This window comes from Canis aureus, chromosome 31 (genome assembly GCF_053574225.1).
Source record: "Canis aureus isolate CA01 chromosome 31, VMU_Caureus_v.1.0, whole genome shotgun sequence".
Classification (NCBI taxonomy): domain Eukaryota; kingdom Metazoa; phylum Chordata; class Mammalia; order Carnivora; family Canidae; genus Canis; species Canis aureus.
In genome coordinates this window covers 37,725,062-37,741,355 of record NC_135641.1, presented here as the reverse complement: position 1 = coordinate 37,741,355, position 16,294 = coordinate 37,725,062, and the positions used below count along the sequence as shown (strand labels likewise).

Here is a 16,294-nt window from a genome sequence, read left to right as displayed (position 1 = left end):
GAATCAGAGTCCACATTTTAACTGGATACAATTCGTATTCACTTTCAAGTCTGAATAGCGCTAGTCTAAAAAATGCCATAGAGAAGATGATCATGTGGCCAAAACAATCTAAAAGTCAAGTGAGAAATACTCATACTTACCAGAGGCAAAGGACTGTGACAGGTGTCATCAACAATATAAAGCATTCATCTCATAGTCATTAATTTCCAGGAGTTTATAGCATAGTTGAGATGACATTGTGGGCAGATGTTTTCACTGAGCTTAAACCAGCCAGCTGCAGTGGCCTCACAGAGCATGCAAATACACCTGACCCTTGGTGCACCACTCAACACTAAGCCTGCTTAACACGGCAACTTCACTAAGATATTTCAAGAGCAGAGAGCACAGTGGGGAAGGAAGCCGGATGCCTGCAAACTCCCCAGGGTATAGGATAGCAGGAGAGATGAATGGTTGTGCTGTGGTGCTGCATTGATTGCAACACACTGAAGCATTTTAAGTGACTTTGCAATAACCATAAACACATAGGGAAAGGAGTAAGGAGTAGCTAAACAGAGCCATTTCTCCTGGCATGAATGAACTATATAATGTCACTGGGGTGGCTGCTTGAGTGCTGTCAAACATACTCCAAAGGTTCTGGAATATCCTCACTCGAGGTTTGTAAAAGGACTGCATACCTCATCTTAAAAAGTAAACTGCCTCCAGAGTTCTGCAATTAATCATGACAAGCACAAGTTGAGAAATCCCATTTAGATTTAGTACAGTGATTTCCCTCTAGACTTTTGAATCAACTGTGGATTACAAATTTGATGATATGGAAAGGGGCAAACAGAAAAGGGAGATAAAAGTCAAGGTGTAACCTGTCTGGCTTTAAATAAACTGTCTTTTAAATAAAGAGACAGAATATAAAGCAACAGTTTTATGGGCTTTGAGTTCTGACCTATCATTAGGAATGCTTAACAGGAAAGCTTTTTGTGCATTTTTTGCATATGTCAAGTATGAATTTTCAGTCCAAAGAGTTGCTCTGAATCTGTGGTGATTCTAAAGATTGCCTAAAACTTGACAGGCATGATATGACTGAAGCCTAAAACAGGGGAACCATTACTTCTAGTGACAGACTTAGACAGGAAGGATGATAACTTACAGCATAGGCAGCCAGGTTCATTGTCCCACTGGCTCCAACCAGGGCAGCACTTGTAGACGGGCTGTTGCTCCATGTGGTACGCTTGTCTGTAGGTGGTGTAGTACTGGATCCTACAAAATACAAGAATCTAGATGAGTAATGCTTCCTCTGAAGGCAAAGCTGTTATCTTAAGACCACTGAACCATTTTTCCCTCCAATCCAAATCCTGCCATTTATTTGTTTATATTATACACAAATACATCGCTTATATTATACATGTGTGTGTGTGCGCGTGCACAGACACACATGCCCCCCCACACACATCACTCACTACATATACAACCGAGATTATACAACTAAGATTCAAAACAGGTATAGGTTAATGAAAATTAAGAAGGATCACCATGTCCTATGGTATAAGCTATCCAAAGTGTCACTCAAGCTATCAAGAATGAAATCCAAAATTATGAAGAGAATAATGAAATCCTGAAGGAAAATAAGGTACAGGTTTTCCATTGAACAGGGAAGGCCCCTCATATGTTGGCCCCACTATAGCATGCTTTATTAGCAGTGCTGGTATCACTCATAAGGGGGTGATAATTGGTTCACCAATTGGTGATAATTGGGGGTGGGAGGGGTGAAAAAAAATCATAGCTAATGCAATTGGTTTGGGCCCTATATACAATACACAATACACAAACAGATAAAAGTATACCTGTGGTTAAAAAACTTCACAGGGGAAGGGAATAATCGTTAAAAATAACATATATTATATATACATATAATATATAATATATATAAGAGGGTTTACAAAAGCCCCTTAAGGCATCAATAATGAGCACAGAGTTAAAAACATAACACTCTTCAGTACTTAATAGTCCAAAATACCAAATATCTCTAAACTAATTTTCTTCCCATCAAACCTATGTCATATATATTCTTTATCCCCAAAGTATTAACATATTTTCTTCCCTTCACATACCTCTCCTCATATCCCAGCCCAAGTGATCATTATTCAAGGCCAAGGCCAAGCCCTACTCCCTTCAATCTTCCTTTCCCCACCATGCCAGTATCTTTCTCCTCACTCAAAAATGGAATTTATTGGACATGCCATTTTTCATGACACAACGATTCACCATGTTGAAGTGTAACCTCATATTCTTGTATATGTATGTCTACAATAGGGATAGAAGTACAGGTTTGCATACATATATACAACAAAAGGGATATTAGTTTGGCAAAGATGCCAAACCTCTCTGAACACCGCCTACCTCCAAACCCAGTGTCATAGTATTTGCTGAAAAAAAAAAAAAAAACATATAAAACTACCAAGCTTTTGAGAATAAAAATACGAAACATGTTTTACTTATTTGTGTTCGTTTTCCCAAGTGTGAATGTCTATGTAGTAGCAAATTTTCCTTGGTTCAATCTAATATCAACAATGATTTAAACCCATGGGGGAAGAACAGAAAATCTAAATGAAAAGCCATTTTCAAAAGCAAGCACTCTAAAGAACAAACATATTGAGCACCTACTGTGTACCAAGTGTGGTGCCATATATACTAAATATGTTTGCAGTTAATCTTCATAATTCCATGCATGGTATTACTTTTCTAATTTTACAGACTAAGGCACAAAGAAATATAAGAACTTTGCTTAGGGCCAAACTGCTCGTAAGAACCAGGGAAAGTTTTCTGATTTAAACTTAAAAGTTCTTGAGTGCAGACTAAAAAAAAAAAAAAAAAAAAAAGACTATCTATCTATCTATCTGAAGGTTAAACACACACACACACACATAAAATGTATGCGTACATATTCACAATTATAAATGATTTAGTCTTATAATATTTTATTTAGTCCTATATTACCAGTGTTCTGCTATTTCTATCCAATGACAAATCCAGTTATTTATAAATGTCCCCAACTTTTCCTGACCATAGTAATAATAATAACGATAATTTCATAAAACCATATTTTTTTAATTTTAAATATCCTGAACTCAGACCCAGTTGACTCATTTACATAAAACTTAATCCATGAGCAACTATTTGGATTAAGAGGTACTCAGATGTTTGGTAAAACTATTATAACGTTTTGAATAAAAAAGTCCATATGAAGGCTTCACTCAGAAAGCACTGTACTGGCTTTTTTTCTCTCTTCTTCCAGCCTGCCGAGTTAATCCTAATTCAAAGGCCATAATAAAGTTAAAGAAGCTCTAGGTTTCAAAGTGTTACAAGAGAACCAAGGGCAGGTCAGAGAGTGGTTCACAACCCGAGATGCCCTGGATCCAACTCGGGCTAAATTTAGCAAACCAACACAATATTCCTTGTTTCTCAGTCTTCTGATCTTCAGCTTTCAACAGTCCATCATGCTATGAGGTAAAATTAGTGGCATCTAACCCAAAATAACCCACACATAAATGAGGCCCCAACTAAAGTAATAATATATCTCATCTCTAAAGGAAAGTATATAATAACTCTGGACGTTCCTGGAGGGTCTATCTTAGGCTCATTTACTTAATTATATAACTATCTTCTAAAACTTACTAGATGAAAACTTTAGATGCAGTGGACCCTTTGGTTTTGAATTTTAGTAATCAAAAGGCAATAAGTGGAAGCATACTTGCCTTCTTTCATGACCCACCTATCACCTGAGGCCAGCACAGCCCTGCCTCCAGATCTGACAGTCTGCATGGACACCTGCACACACAGGTGTGGGAGTTCCACAGCATTCAGTTGCTGTTCTTCACAAACATTTGGCCTTGGGCGGGGGCGGGGGGGGGGGGGCAGGGGGGAGGAGTAATGATGTAATAAAAGTAGATTGTCTCTTCGTGTTTTATACATGAATCATTTATTCCCCCATTTTCCACAAAAGCTGGTGCTGACTTACATAAATATATTTTAAAAAGAGAAAAAAAATAGTCAATATAAAAAAAAATTCAGGCTCGGGAAAAAAAAATAATCAGAATAAACTTTAAAAACAAGGAGACGAAAAAAAAAACAAGGAGACATTTTGAAGATAAATATAAATGTCATAAGCTACCTCGTGCTTAGAAAAACTGAGCTGTGAATTAAGTTCTGAGCTCTTGGGTAGCTAAAATTAAAAAAAGAAGTAACTGCACGATTCTTAACATCCATGAAAAAAAAAAGCCGTCCGATTTATCAAAAGAAGTTAAATGTTTCCTGGAAATTATTTCTGAACGATATTTTCCATTGGCATGTGTAGTGCAATCTCATTCATAATGCTTGTTTAAGCACAAATGTTTTTCAACTGGCAGCATCATATTAATATTCCCTCAGAAAGCTTATAGAAATTTACAGGCTTTAAAACATTAATTTTTAAATGTGTGGAGCTAGATAACATTGACAGCCTGGAATATCAGAGTTAAAATCTTTCTTCTTTTTTAAAGATGTTTTTATTTATTTATTTATTTATTTATTTATTTATTTATTTATTTGAGAGACAGGAGAGAGAGCACACACATGTGGGAGTGCACGGAGGGAGGCAGGAGGGAGTGGGAGAGAATCTTTAACAGACTTCCTACAGCACAGAGCCCAACTCAGGGCTCAATCTCACAATCCTGAGATTATGACCTGAGCCAAAACCCAGGGCTGGTCACTTAACTGATTAAGCCATCCGGACACCCCTAAAATCTTTTTTTAATTTGAGGAATACTTTACTTAGTAATGAATGATTTACTAGTCCATATCGACTGTTTTACATATGAAAACAATACCAACTATAAAAGCCAGCTGGCCCAACTACACTCTTACTTCTCATACAAAGTCACCTGAATTCCATGCACAGACCTCACTGGGGTCAGACTTTGATGTTCTTATCTTCAGAAAACTCACCACCTAGCTAAATATGCATACTCATAATCTGCTGAAAATCAAAATGATTTCTGATTCAGGAGTTCTAGTCAGCCCCTAGCTAATGCTCGAAACCTTTCCAGCAGCACAATAATGATACTGATAAGAGCATCGACAGTACTGCCCACACTGGAACCAGCTACCCACCCTGTACAGCTGTGGTCTCTTTCTGAGGGTCACTTCCTTCCATGGCTCTGACCAAATCTCACCATCTGACTTCACTTATAGCAATTCTTACTTCCAGAGATATTTCTGAAAGAGGACTGTTTGGATGATTAACTTCACCTAAATTGAACAAAATTCCCGTTGATCTTTATTTATGAGCTTGCATAGCTCATTTTAATGCTTTAAGTAGATACTGAAATAAAGCAATAAATATAAAAACTGCACATAAGTTGGGCATCCATAATGTCATCAAGAATTGGGTAGTGGAAAGATACAGATGCAGTGAAACGCCGGGACACCTGCACCCCGATGTTTCTAGCAGCAATGTTCACAATAGCCAAACTGTGGAAGGAGCCTCGGTGTCCATCGAAAGATGAATGGATAAAGAAGCTGTGGTCTATGTATACAGTGGAATATTACTCAGCCGTTAGAAATGATAAATACCCACCATTTGCTTCAACGTGGATGGAACTGGAGGGTATGATGCTGAGTGAAATAAGTCAATTGGAGAAGGACAAACATTATATGGTCTCATTCATTTGGGGAATATAAAAAATAGTGAATGGGAATAAAGGGGAAAGGAGAAAAAATGAGGGGGAATATCAGAAAGGGAGACAGAACATGAGAGACTCCTAACTCTGGAAAACGAACTAGGGGGGTGGAAGAGGAGGTGGGCGGGGGGTGGGGGTGACTGGGGGGGGGCACTTGATGGGATGAGCACTGGGTGTTATTCTATATATTGGCAAATTGAACACCAATAAAAAATAAATTTACAAAAAAAAAAGAATTGGGTAGTGGGCCTAAAGAAAAGAAAACCTTACCTTTCAAAAATTCCGTATCAGATTCTTTGCCTATACCTACATCTTTATGTGGGCTTTCCATAGTTCCCAACCAGCTCCAGTTAGAATGAGCTCACCATGCCTTCGTTTTTTCATAGTTTGAAACTTTATACCTTATGCAGCCTTGAACTTCATTTTGTAACCTACCCTTCATCTATTATCCATCCAGCCACCCACTCATCCACCCATCCATCCATCCATCCATCCATCCAACAAAGACTGTCATCTACATGTACCAGAAGCATTTCTCCACATGAGGATTTGAGTATCAGCAGCTTTTTGGGGGAGATGCAGAAAACACTGGTAAGGGAATAGTGAAGTCAGACAGGGGAAAAGAGTTAGCCAATTAAAAAATGTATTATGAAGCCAGCCACTACTTCAGATAACCAGTGCCCCAAATGAGTGAGGGAGCTTGGGCATTTATATACTAATTCCTATCAGTGATTGTTGAAGGCTACTTCCTCTCTCACATTTTAGGAGGAAGCACAGGTAGCAAAATTGGCTTCTAGAAGTCAAAGTAGGTCTCCAGGCAAAGAAATGCAAATGTTGGCAGTTGAAAACCTGCCAAGTGTGTAATCATAAAGGAGAGGGGACATGGGTGCTGCACTGACGGTTCCAGCTGCAGGTACAAAAGGAAAGTCCATATATTCACTTTGCATTGACGATCCAAGTAGAGAAGAGAAAGTAAAAGCACCTAAATAAATACAAAATATGAACTGCTAAGACGGAAGCAGAGACCTGAAACACAGAGGGGTAAGCTTACTCACATCTGTTAAATAGGAAAAACGTCATGAGGAGGTGACATTGTGATCTGAAAAGGTGAAGAGAAGCCAGTCATAGAAGAGCCCCCAGGTGCCATTCAGGCAGAAGAAACGGAATGAGCAGAGGCTCTAAAATGTGAAAAGGTTTGGCTTCCAGAGGGTCTGAAAGAAGGCCAAATCGGCTCAAATGATGAGATGCTTGGTAAGGTAGACAGGGCCTTTCAGGCTGAAAAGTTTTGATTTCTTTTCTCAGGGCCCTGGAAGCCACAAAACATTTTTAGAATTCTGATTTCTAGCCTCCTTTCTCACAGCCAGGATCTGTGCTACCAACTGCAGCTCCCCTTCTTGACAATGACTTAGGCTGTATCTGCTCCCGGGCAACACAAGTGACAGCCTAGCCCAATCCAACCAGCCCCAAATCCCCCAAATTCCCAGAGGAGTCAACCCACCCCCACCCCCACCCCCGGCCAGGGTTTTCCTGATTCCTACAAAGAAATAAGTCCTCCAGGGAAATCTGTACTTTCAGAGAAAACCAAAGCCAGCAGCACTAGTGAACATGGAAAGGCACAGAAAATGTTTTATGCATCACAAGGAAATCGCGTTCGACTAAATAAAGTTTCCAGGGAACTACCTATAATCCAGATTGCCACCAAGTAATTTTTCTGCTAACATCTCAAGAAATATTAATGTGACTTCAGAGATTCACATTATACTCCCACACCACATAGTTAATAAGCAGGATAGTTTTGATTAGGAGGAGTTTTTATTTCAGTTTAACTCATTCTGGGGACTGTTTTGGTAAAACAGTATCATTCTTGATTCCCAAGCACATGTGGCTAAGTAAAGTCAGCCATTTGGTTATCCTGCAGGTGTCCTAAGTATATTCCACTTTTAAAAGAATTACTCTCCTTTCTTAACTATGAAAGCTATAGATGTTAATAGTAAAAAAAACAAAGCCTCAACAATAGATAAATACAGAAAGTCAAAACTGCCCCCAAGATGCTCCCAGATATAAATATGCTAACAATCTGATGTCTTCATACACGATACTTTTTAGGGACATACAAACATATTTGCATAAATGGGATTATATCTACTTACTATTCTTTAAATTGTGCAACAAGTATTTTTTTAAGCTAGCAAACAACACGGTATGATTTTTTTTTCATTTTCAAAAATACAGAATTACTTTAACTTGTTTTTTTCCAGAATATGAACTTATCAGAAAATTTATTGGAATTAATTTACTGAACATCGTTATTGATAGGCATTTGTTTGTAATAATTTGTAACTATAAATAACTCATATATCAACTCCCTTATGTAAACAACTGAATTACAGATTATTTTTCTTCTTAGATTTTATGAAATATTAGTTTCCCCTGCATCCTCCTAGCTCAGATTTTTTATTTTTTTTCCTAGCCTTTCTCCTATACGTGTTATGCTTTCTCAAGTATCAGGTTATCAGCCTTTTTTTTTGAGGCATGAGGCACCAGAAGTTCATTGGAAGCTATGAATGATAGGAAGAGTTTATAATGGGTAGGCTCACCATAAGATGATTAGGAGTGAATCTTTTTCTTTTCCTTTTTTTTTTTTTTTTTTAGAAGCTCTTAGATGTCAATGCATGAAAATCTGATTTCTAGAGCCATTTTTCTTCCAGAAAAGTATCCCAATCTCCTGCCTGGGGAAGCGAACAATGGTGGCTGAGTGGGAGATGAGCAGAGCTATCTGTCCAGCCCTCCGACATGGGGGAAGGGGCCTAGAGATTTCAACAACTTTACCTACAGTCTTACATACAACCCTCTGCACCCCACCCATCTCCCCTGTGCATTCATTCCTTCACTCTAAATGCTAAACATTGAACCTCTCCAGGGTTGCATGCGAAGGGGCCAACAACCAGATAGAATGGTATAAAGATTACAACAAAGTGAAAATATCTGAGCTACAAAGACAGAAAGAAATCTTATCTGAACTTCCCCTGTGTGACTCAAGCAGAGATTTAAGAGTCATCTGCTACCACTATCCCCTCCCACAAATACCACTCCAGGGAAGTCTCCCTTCAGTCAGGGAGACTGAGCTTGGGACATTTCAAAGCAAAGTGATGCAAATAAACCTCATCAGAACCGTCCATCTTTTGAAGCCCTAGCCCTTCAGCCTTTATTAAGCTGATATAAAAACTCTTATCACTCTCTGTTCAGAGAGCTACTCCCTACAGAATACTCCTGCATGTATGAGTAATAAATTTTTCTATTAATCTTTCTGTTGTCAGTTAATTTGCAGGCCCTCAAACACATGACCTAAGTTGGTAGAAGAAAATATTTTCCTCCCAACAGTCTCTGCAGCAAGGATGGGATGGCTCTTGGGATCTCTGACCAAGCTGGCCAAAGTAAGCTTTCTTACGAGTCAGATCCCAGGTCTCTGCTTCAGGTCCAGTTGGGTAAAGGTCACCTCTCGTCTTATCAAAAAAGGAATTTTTCAAAGTTTAGTTTTGCAGTAGAAAACATTTTGGTTAGAACTAATCTAGTTCTCTGGGTATTGTGACCCTTGGTTTGGATCTCCCACGACAGCCACTGTGTTCTATTTGTCATGTCTTTTGTGCTGTTTTGTGTCATGCTGTCTATAAATGTTGCTTTTCATAACAGGGAGAATCATAGGATCGAACAAAGGCATAGGTCTCATAAGCCTGTTATTCAAGCCAGCCTCCCACAGACCGGCGACTTAATGGTTCTTGCCAGACTAATGTCTGCCTGGGACAAACTGAGTTGGTCACCAATGAAACCAGATGAGTTTCCCCTTCAGTCTAACTTTTGTGTGTGGAGACTTGGCTTGGAACCAGAGAGAATACTCTCTCTGATTTTCGGCCTGCCAGCAGGTATAGATTGTCAGTTCTGTGCTCAGAGGTGGCCAGCCATTAGGTTGGGGCCTGAGGTAGGAGGTGCACAAGCAAATCTCTCTGCACCAAGAGATGGTGCCATTGCCATCTCTTTAGGAAGGCCATCTAGGTCTAAATCCTAAAGGATCTCAGCCCATAAAGACCCTTGTCATGTCTTTCCCCATTGTCCTTGTAGCACTGATACTTCTCATCTCAGTTTTGCCCTGCTGGTATCACAGAAGAGCAGCTCTGTGACTAGAAGTGTCTCACTTTTGTGGGAGAGTTTGAACTAAGCATTCTTTCTGCCAATGGCAACTTCTGCCAACGGAAATGGTTTCCATCTTTTCAGCTATAGCTGATAGTGATTTTGGATTATGGGAGTTGCATCTTATGCACTCTCTTCAGAGATGTCTATTGCATTCATTAGACTAAGCCATAAAACAGCCTACTGGTGTGAGTCACATTTGGAATGGGGGTACCTATGCAGATCCTAAACACCAATGGCTAAATGATGGATTCTTTGACTTAGAAAAACTTTTCCTATTTAAAAGACTTTTCAAGAGCTTTCATCCTGAACAAATGTGCTATTGATTCCTATAAGAAGACCTAACTGAAACGAACATAAAAAGTATCATGGCTTAGCCTAAAATACTCCCTTTACAAAATTAAAAAACAGAAATCACTCAAGCTTTAGGTCCCTCACCCCATCAGAGGTTCCAAAGGACCCCCAAAAGCAACCATCTGAGGCTGGTAAGGGGGAGAGGGGCACTGATTGAAACAGACTGGTACTTTATCCTCTCAGATAAATTTGGAGATACCCGGATGGCCATATGATGACTCCAATCCTTCACCCAAATTTTAGACTACAGCCTCCATAAGATATACCAGGGCAAAAGAAAACTCTTTTAAAAAATCTTCTCTGTAAATATTGGTGGAAAACTTTTGCTCTCATACTAAACATATAACAACTTGTTCCATCTGTCAGAAACACAATTAGGATAAAAATGCAAAGTGGGGCAAAGACAAGAACCAACTCTTACATAAACTAGTGAATTCTCCATTGCCATGTATGCCTAACTGATGGCTAAATTTGAGAAGGAAAGCCGTAAGAGTCTTATTTGCATCTGTGTCTATGTTTGTTTGTTGTATTTTTTCCTACCTCCAGAGGTATTACAAAATCAATTTATAAAATCCCTTAAAAGAGGTCTATTCTAATTTGCTTAGAGAAAAATAAGCTTTTATAAAAATTAAATACCCCTAAATCTCCCAGAAGTAAAGGAACTAACCCATTTTTCAGATGTGTGAGATTTGGTAAATAAGACTAATAATAATATTATCTTTGGTTTAATAAAAATGCTTATATTTTCTGATTTATCAACATTAAGTATAATACAAGCATAAATTTTATCTTACCTAGGTTAACTAGTCAAATGAACTAATACTGTATCTACTAAATATTTAAAATTACAAAAATAATGAATTTTGAGTCATTATTTTTAAAACTCTATTTCAATAAAAACATTTTCTAATGTCTGCCTAAAGATAGTTTTTATCATCTTTTCACTAAAGATGCTAAGTAATAGATATTCATTAAGTAGATACATTATTTCTAAGATCAAATGCTGACACATTCATTACTAAGCATAAGTAAAAGTATATATACTTTGGCTCCTTATTTCTAAATGGTACAGAGAGGTTAAAAATATAGTCTGTAAATAAACAATCTTTTTGCCACAGTGAGAAATTATTCTATAAAGAAGTGTTATAGTTATAAATTTTGCTAATCTGCTACAAAATGCTGGTATATGACATACAATTCATAATCATCTACTTCCAGATTTCTCTGTAAAAGAGTCTTCTCTGTTACTCATCCAGGCTATCCTAACAAGAAATCACAGACTGGGCAGTTTAGGCAATATTCATTTATTTTGTCACAGTTCTAGAGACTAGAATTCCAAGATCAAGGTGCCAGCAAGGCTAGTTTCTGGTGAGAACCTTCTTCCTGGCAGTTGCCTTCCCACAATGTCTTCCCAGTTTTTCCTCTGTGTGTACACAGAGAGAGGTTTCTGGTATCTCTTCTTCTTTTTTTTTTTTTTAAGATTTTATTTATTTATTCCTGAGAGACACAGAGACTCGAGAGGCAGAGACATAGGCAGAGGGAGAAGCAGGCTCCCTGCAGGGAGCCCAGACACCAGGTTCATGCCCTGAGCCAAAGGCAGATACTCAACCACTGAGCCACCCAAGCATCCCTCTCTTCCACTTCTTAAAAGGATTTTGTTCTATAATATTATGGTCTAACCTTTATAACCCCCTTTAACCCGAATAACCTCCTTTATGACCCTATCTCCAAATACATTCACACTGAGAGTTAGAGTTTCCACATATGCATTTGAGGGAGTTCTACATCATGTTTAATGATAAAAATAAATTATTTAAAAATTAGATGAAAATACTATAAATAGGGATCCCTGAGTGGCGCAGCGGTTTAGCGCCTGCCTTTGGCCCAGGGCGCGATCCTGGAGACCCGGGATCGAATCCCACGTCAGGCCCCCGGTGCATGGAGCCTGCTTCTCCCTCTGCCTATGTCTCTGCCTCTCTCTCTCTCTGTGTGACTATCATAAATAAATGAAAAAAAAAAAAATTTAAAAAAAAAAAAAAAGAAAGAAAATACTATAAATAATAATGATGAAGGGAAATGACTTTACATTAAAAGTATGCAAGGAATTTAAGTTGTGTTATTGCTAAAGGAAAAATAAGAAAAAAAAAAGGAAGAAAAAAAAGAAAAAAAAAAAGAAAAATAAGAGTAATCTTGTCCTAAAGTAAAATGATGGGTTGTTTCACAATGAAAAAGAAGAAAAGAATAGGATAAACCTGATTGGATGTATATAGTTGTAGAAGGTTCACAGAAAAAGAATTTTATGCTTCATGGTCAAAGCTGGTTCAGGTTGGATGGGTTTATTTATAAGGTTGTTGGTTTGGGTGAGGTTTTGTTTTGTTTTGTTTTGTTTTAAATGAGCTGTGTAGTATTAATAGTACCTGAATGCAAAATTAGAGTCTGATTTTCTCCTTCCATTAAAACAACTTTTTTTGGGCTCTTGGTCTGCTCTTGGTAAGGGGTTATCTAAGGTCTTTCTTTACCTTTTAAGTAATCTGCCTTAAAAAAAAAAAAAAAAAAAGATTCTGTGTCATAGCAGGATAAGTTCCTGTGTTGTCATGTTCTTGACTATTTAAGAGAACTGAGTCTTCTCACAACTGAAAAAGCTAAGCTCTTTTTTATAATCATGTCACTTCCTATAATTACCTTTACAATCTTTCATTGTCACACTGTTGAACAGATAGCTAAGTATTTTTTTTTCATACTGACCTGTGATCCTACCTAATCAAGTGTTCAAACTTTTTGACATTTTGACACCTTTGATACATATTTTGCCTCCTCAAAATCAAATCCTAAATAAAATCTTGATCTTGAGCTGACTTTGAAATTTCTGAGAGCATCCCTGGAAAATTTCAAATGATTTTTTTTTCTTTCACCTTGTAAAAAGAGAGATGCTAAAAATTAATTAGATACGTTGAATTGCACAAAAAGCATTGTCACAAAAGAAGAGATGCTTAACCTTCCCTAGGTTCTATTTTACAGGTAAATATTATTAATACAAGTACTCAGAAATTGTATGAAGTTCCTCAATCTGCCAGTGTTCTCTGAGCTGTCCATGATACGTCCTAGTACTTTTGACTGATACTAGAAAACAACAGTACGTGTTCTTAGTCTTACCTCCAGTTTTTATTTTTTGAATATTGCATGTCACAGGGAAAAAAAAATGCCTTCATCAGCTGTATTACTTTTATAATGAACTCTCATCAGATCTTTGACCACAGCTCTTCTAAGTCTCTTGTCAGCCACAGTCATTGTTTTACGCTGATGCTTCCTGCAGGCGCTGGGAATCAGCTACAGGCCAGAGTGCTCATCTTCAATGAAAAGGAATTTTCTCAAAGACCCATGAAAAAGGACTATGCCAGGTACTTTAGGGTACAGGCTTCTAACTGCATTGCTCAAATAACTTCGAGATCATACGTTAAACTAAGTCAGGATTTCCGAAACTCTAGCGGAGAAGCTGATAGATTCATGAAACCACTAATCCAAGATCAAGGAGAACAAGAATTAATTACAGGAGACTGAATGAACTGATAAAGGATGATTATGGCTTTTGTTTGGAATATTGCTGCAGGATTAAAAGAACCCCTTTGTCTTTTCTCTTAAGCTATCTACAATTTACAAAAATTTTATAAACTAGACAAACAGAATGAAACACTTAAAACATTTATCTTTTTTTCCCTGCCTGACCCCTCCAGTATTTAAAAGCGCTCATTAGGTATTCTTGTTCTTGTGGCAACATAGTTATTTGCGTAAATTCGATAAGAATCTGTTCCCCTTGTTACAGGACATAATCAGAAACGTTGGTTATGTAACCAAGGCTTCGGCTGGAATGTCATGTTTTTAAATGATGCGTAAGGCACATACGATCAAAGAGTTTAAAGAACTAAGGCTGACTTTATGGAGCCAATGCTTACAAAGCTCTCTTGGGAGAACTAGCCTGGTATCTGGCATTTAGGGTTCCCAGTCTTAGAAGTGAATAAGAAAGGTCACTTCTTGGCCTAGGAATCAGGATATTTGGGGGACCTTGAGAACAGAGAAATCCACTTAAATCGATACTGAAGGTAAAAGGTTTCTGGCTTGGCTTCCTAGCTGGAGAGGCTTTTAAAGTCCAATCTGAGACTCCTTATAAGAATTTCAACAAAGAAAAATTTTAAAAGGCCTATCTATGTAGTCAATTACTATCCTAGCAGCACTTACACAAATAATCAGGCCAAATGTAAGACTTATTTTATAAACAAGACCAATCTTACTTTATTTTTTATTAAAATGGATATTATTATGGAGGAAATTATAAACAAGACCAATCTTACTTTATTTTTTATTAAAATGGATATTATTATGGAGGAAAATGTTATATTTCAATGGACAGCTACATGTCTCTTATGTAGATTTATCAGAGTCTAGTCCTGATCACTGTCTGAGGTTTTACTGTCTATCTGCCATCTTACACATTTTGTCAGTCCTTACCAAATTCTCGATTCTTCTAGTTTCCTTCAATATCTGGCTACGTCCCTCTAAGTTAACATTTCCAGTTTTTCTCCCACCCTTCTGACTGGACACCACTGTGAACTAAAACCTGACTAACCCAGACAACTCTAGGTTGTCTTGTCGCCACCCCTTCCACCGAGATCTCAAGAAGCTCTTCAAGCTGAAGCTGAATGACTTGATGTAAACTTCAAAGAATTCATCACCACAACAGATCATATATGGGCAACCTTTGTGCCTGGAACTACTGCTGTATGGACTGCTCAGGAAATTCACTGGAACACTTTCATTTTTTCATGCTCTGCCCCAGGAAATAACCATGACAATAGGATGTCTATGCCATCACGAGAGACACTCAGCCTTCAAACCAGGAAACCTATTGACCTGATGCTGACATCCTCACTCCACCACCTAAAAATACTTCAAACCTAATGTTTAAAATCTTCTCGACTGGCTGCAGTATAGACTCAGAAACCAGGTTTAGAATCTGCTCCAACCATTAATGGAATGGTGTAAAGATTACTTCAAGGTAAAAACATCTGAGCTAAACATCCAACAACAACAAAAAGAATCTTTTATGAACTTTTCCTATATGACTAAAGAGAGATTGGTGAGAGTCTCATCTGTCTCAAACCCCAGCTCCTCCACTCCAGAGAGATCTCTAGTCAGGGATGCAACTGACCTTGAGCATTGAGAATTCCAAAAAATTGTGCAAAAGAACATCATCAGAATCTTTCATGCTTTCAAGCCTTAAATGCCTCCTCTCTCTTAATAAACTGGTATATAAACCTACCCCCAGATGTTTGGTGTGCTACTCCCTTTAGAGTACTCCTGCGCGTATGAACAGTGAACTTTAATCTGAATGTTGTCGGTTAATTTGCAGGTCCCCAAACAAATCTAAGTTGACAAAGGACAAGTTTTTCCTCCCATCACATGAAAGAGCTGAGTATTTCTGATTTGCAATTAAATTATACAGATGTCAAAGACTATCAACTGGAAAATAGTGATTCCTCAAACTCTATAAATATAACAATATCATTTAGTATATGGAAAATTTTGTGCAATTGTGTTTAAAAGTTTTGTGTACCTGTATACTCAATAATATGTATTCTTTGTTAATGGAACATAGGCAAATGCATGTGTATGTACACACACAAATTACACATTTAAGCTTGTGCATTTTGTTGATCAAATCTCTATACCTACTACATGTTTTTCTCTGGTTTTGGATCATAAAAGATGTACTGAAACCTCCCATTAGTTATCTTGGACATTACTCTTTACAACTGTAACTATTTAGTTCTTTATTTTGATGCTATATTGTTAAGAGTTTATAAGTTGATGATTATTGCATATACTTGGTGTATTATTTCTCTTTTTATCATCATGTAGTGTGTCTCCTAACCCATGCTAATGTGTTTTGATTTTTGTTTTACCTTAAAATAATTTTTCTGATTTTAACATTTTTAGAACTACTTTCATTTGGTTAGCATTTTCTTACTCATATCTTGTTCTGTTACTTCTTT

At 37.6% G+C, this 16,294-nt stretch overlaps 1 protein-coding gene across 1 annotated transcript in view; it reads right to left on the bottom strand.

Annotated features, from left to right (window-relative positions):
- The window catches only part of LOC144302296 (uncharacterized), a 241,374-nt gene that overhangs the window by 177,181 nt on the left and 47,899 nt on the right, over positions 1-16,294 (bottom strand). The window contains exon 3 of the mRNA XM_077879562.1: positions 1,142-1,251. Within this exon, the coding sequence (XP_077735688.1) occupies positions 1,142-1,251 (110 nt within the window). The remainder of the gene's footprint in view (positions 1-1,141; positions 1,252-16,294) is intronic.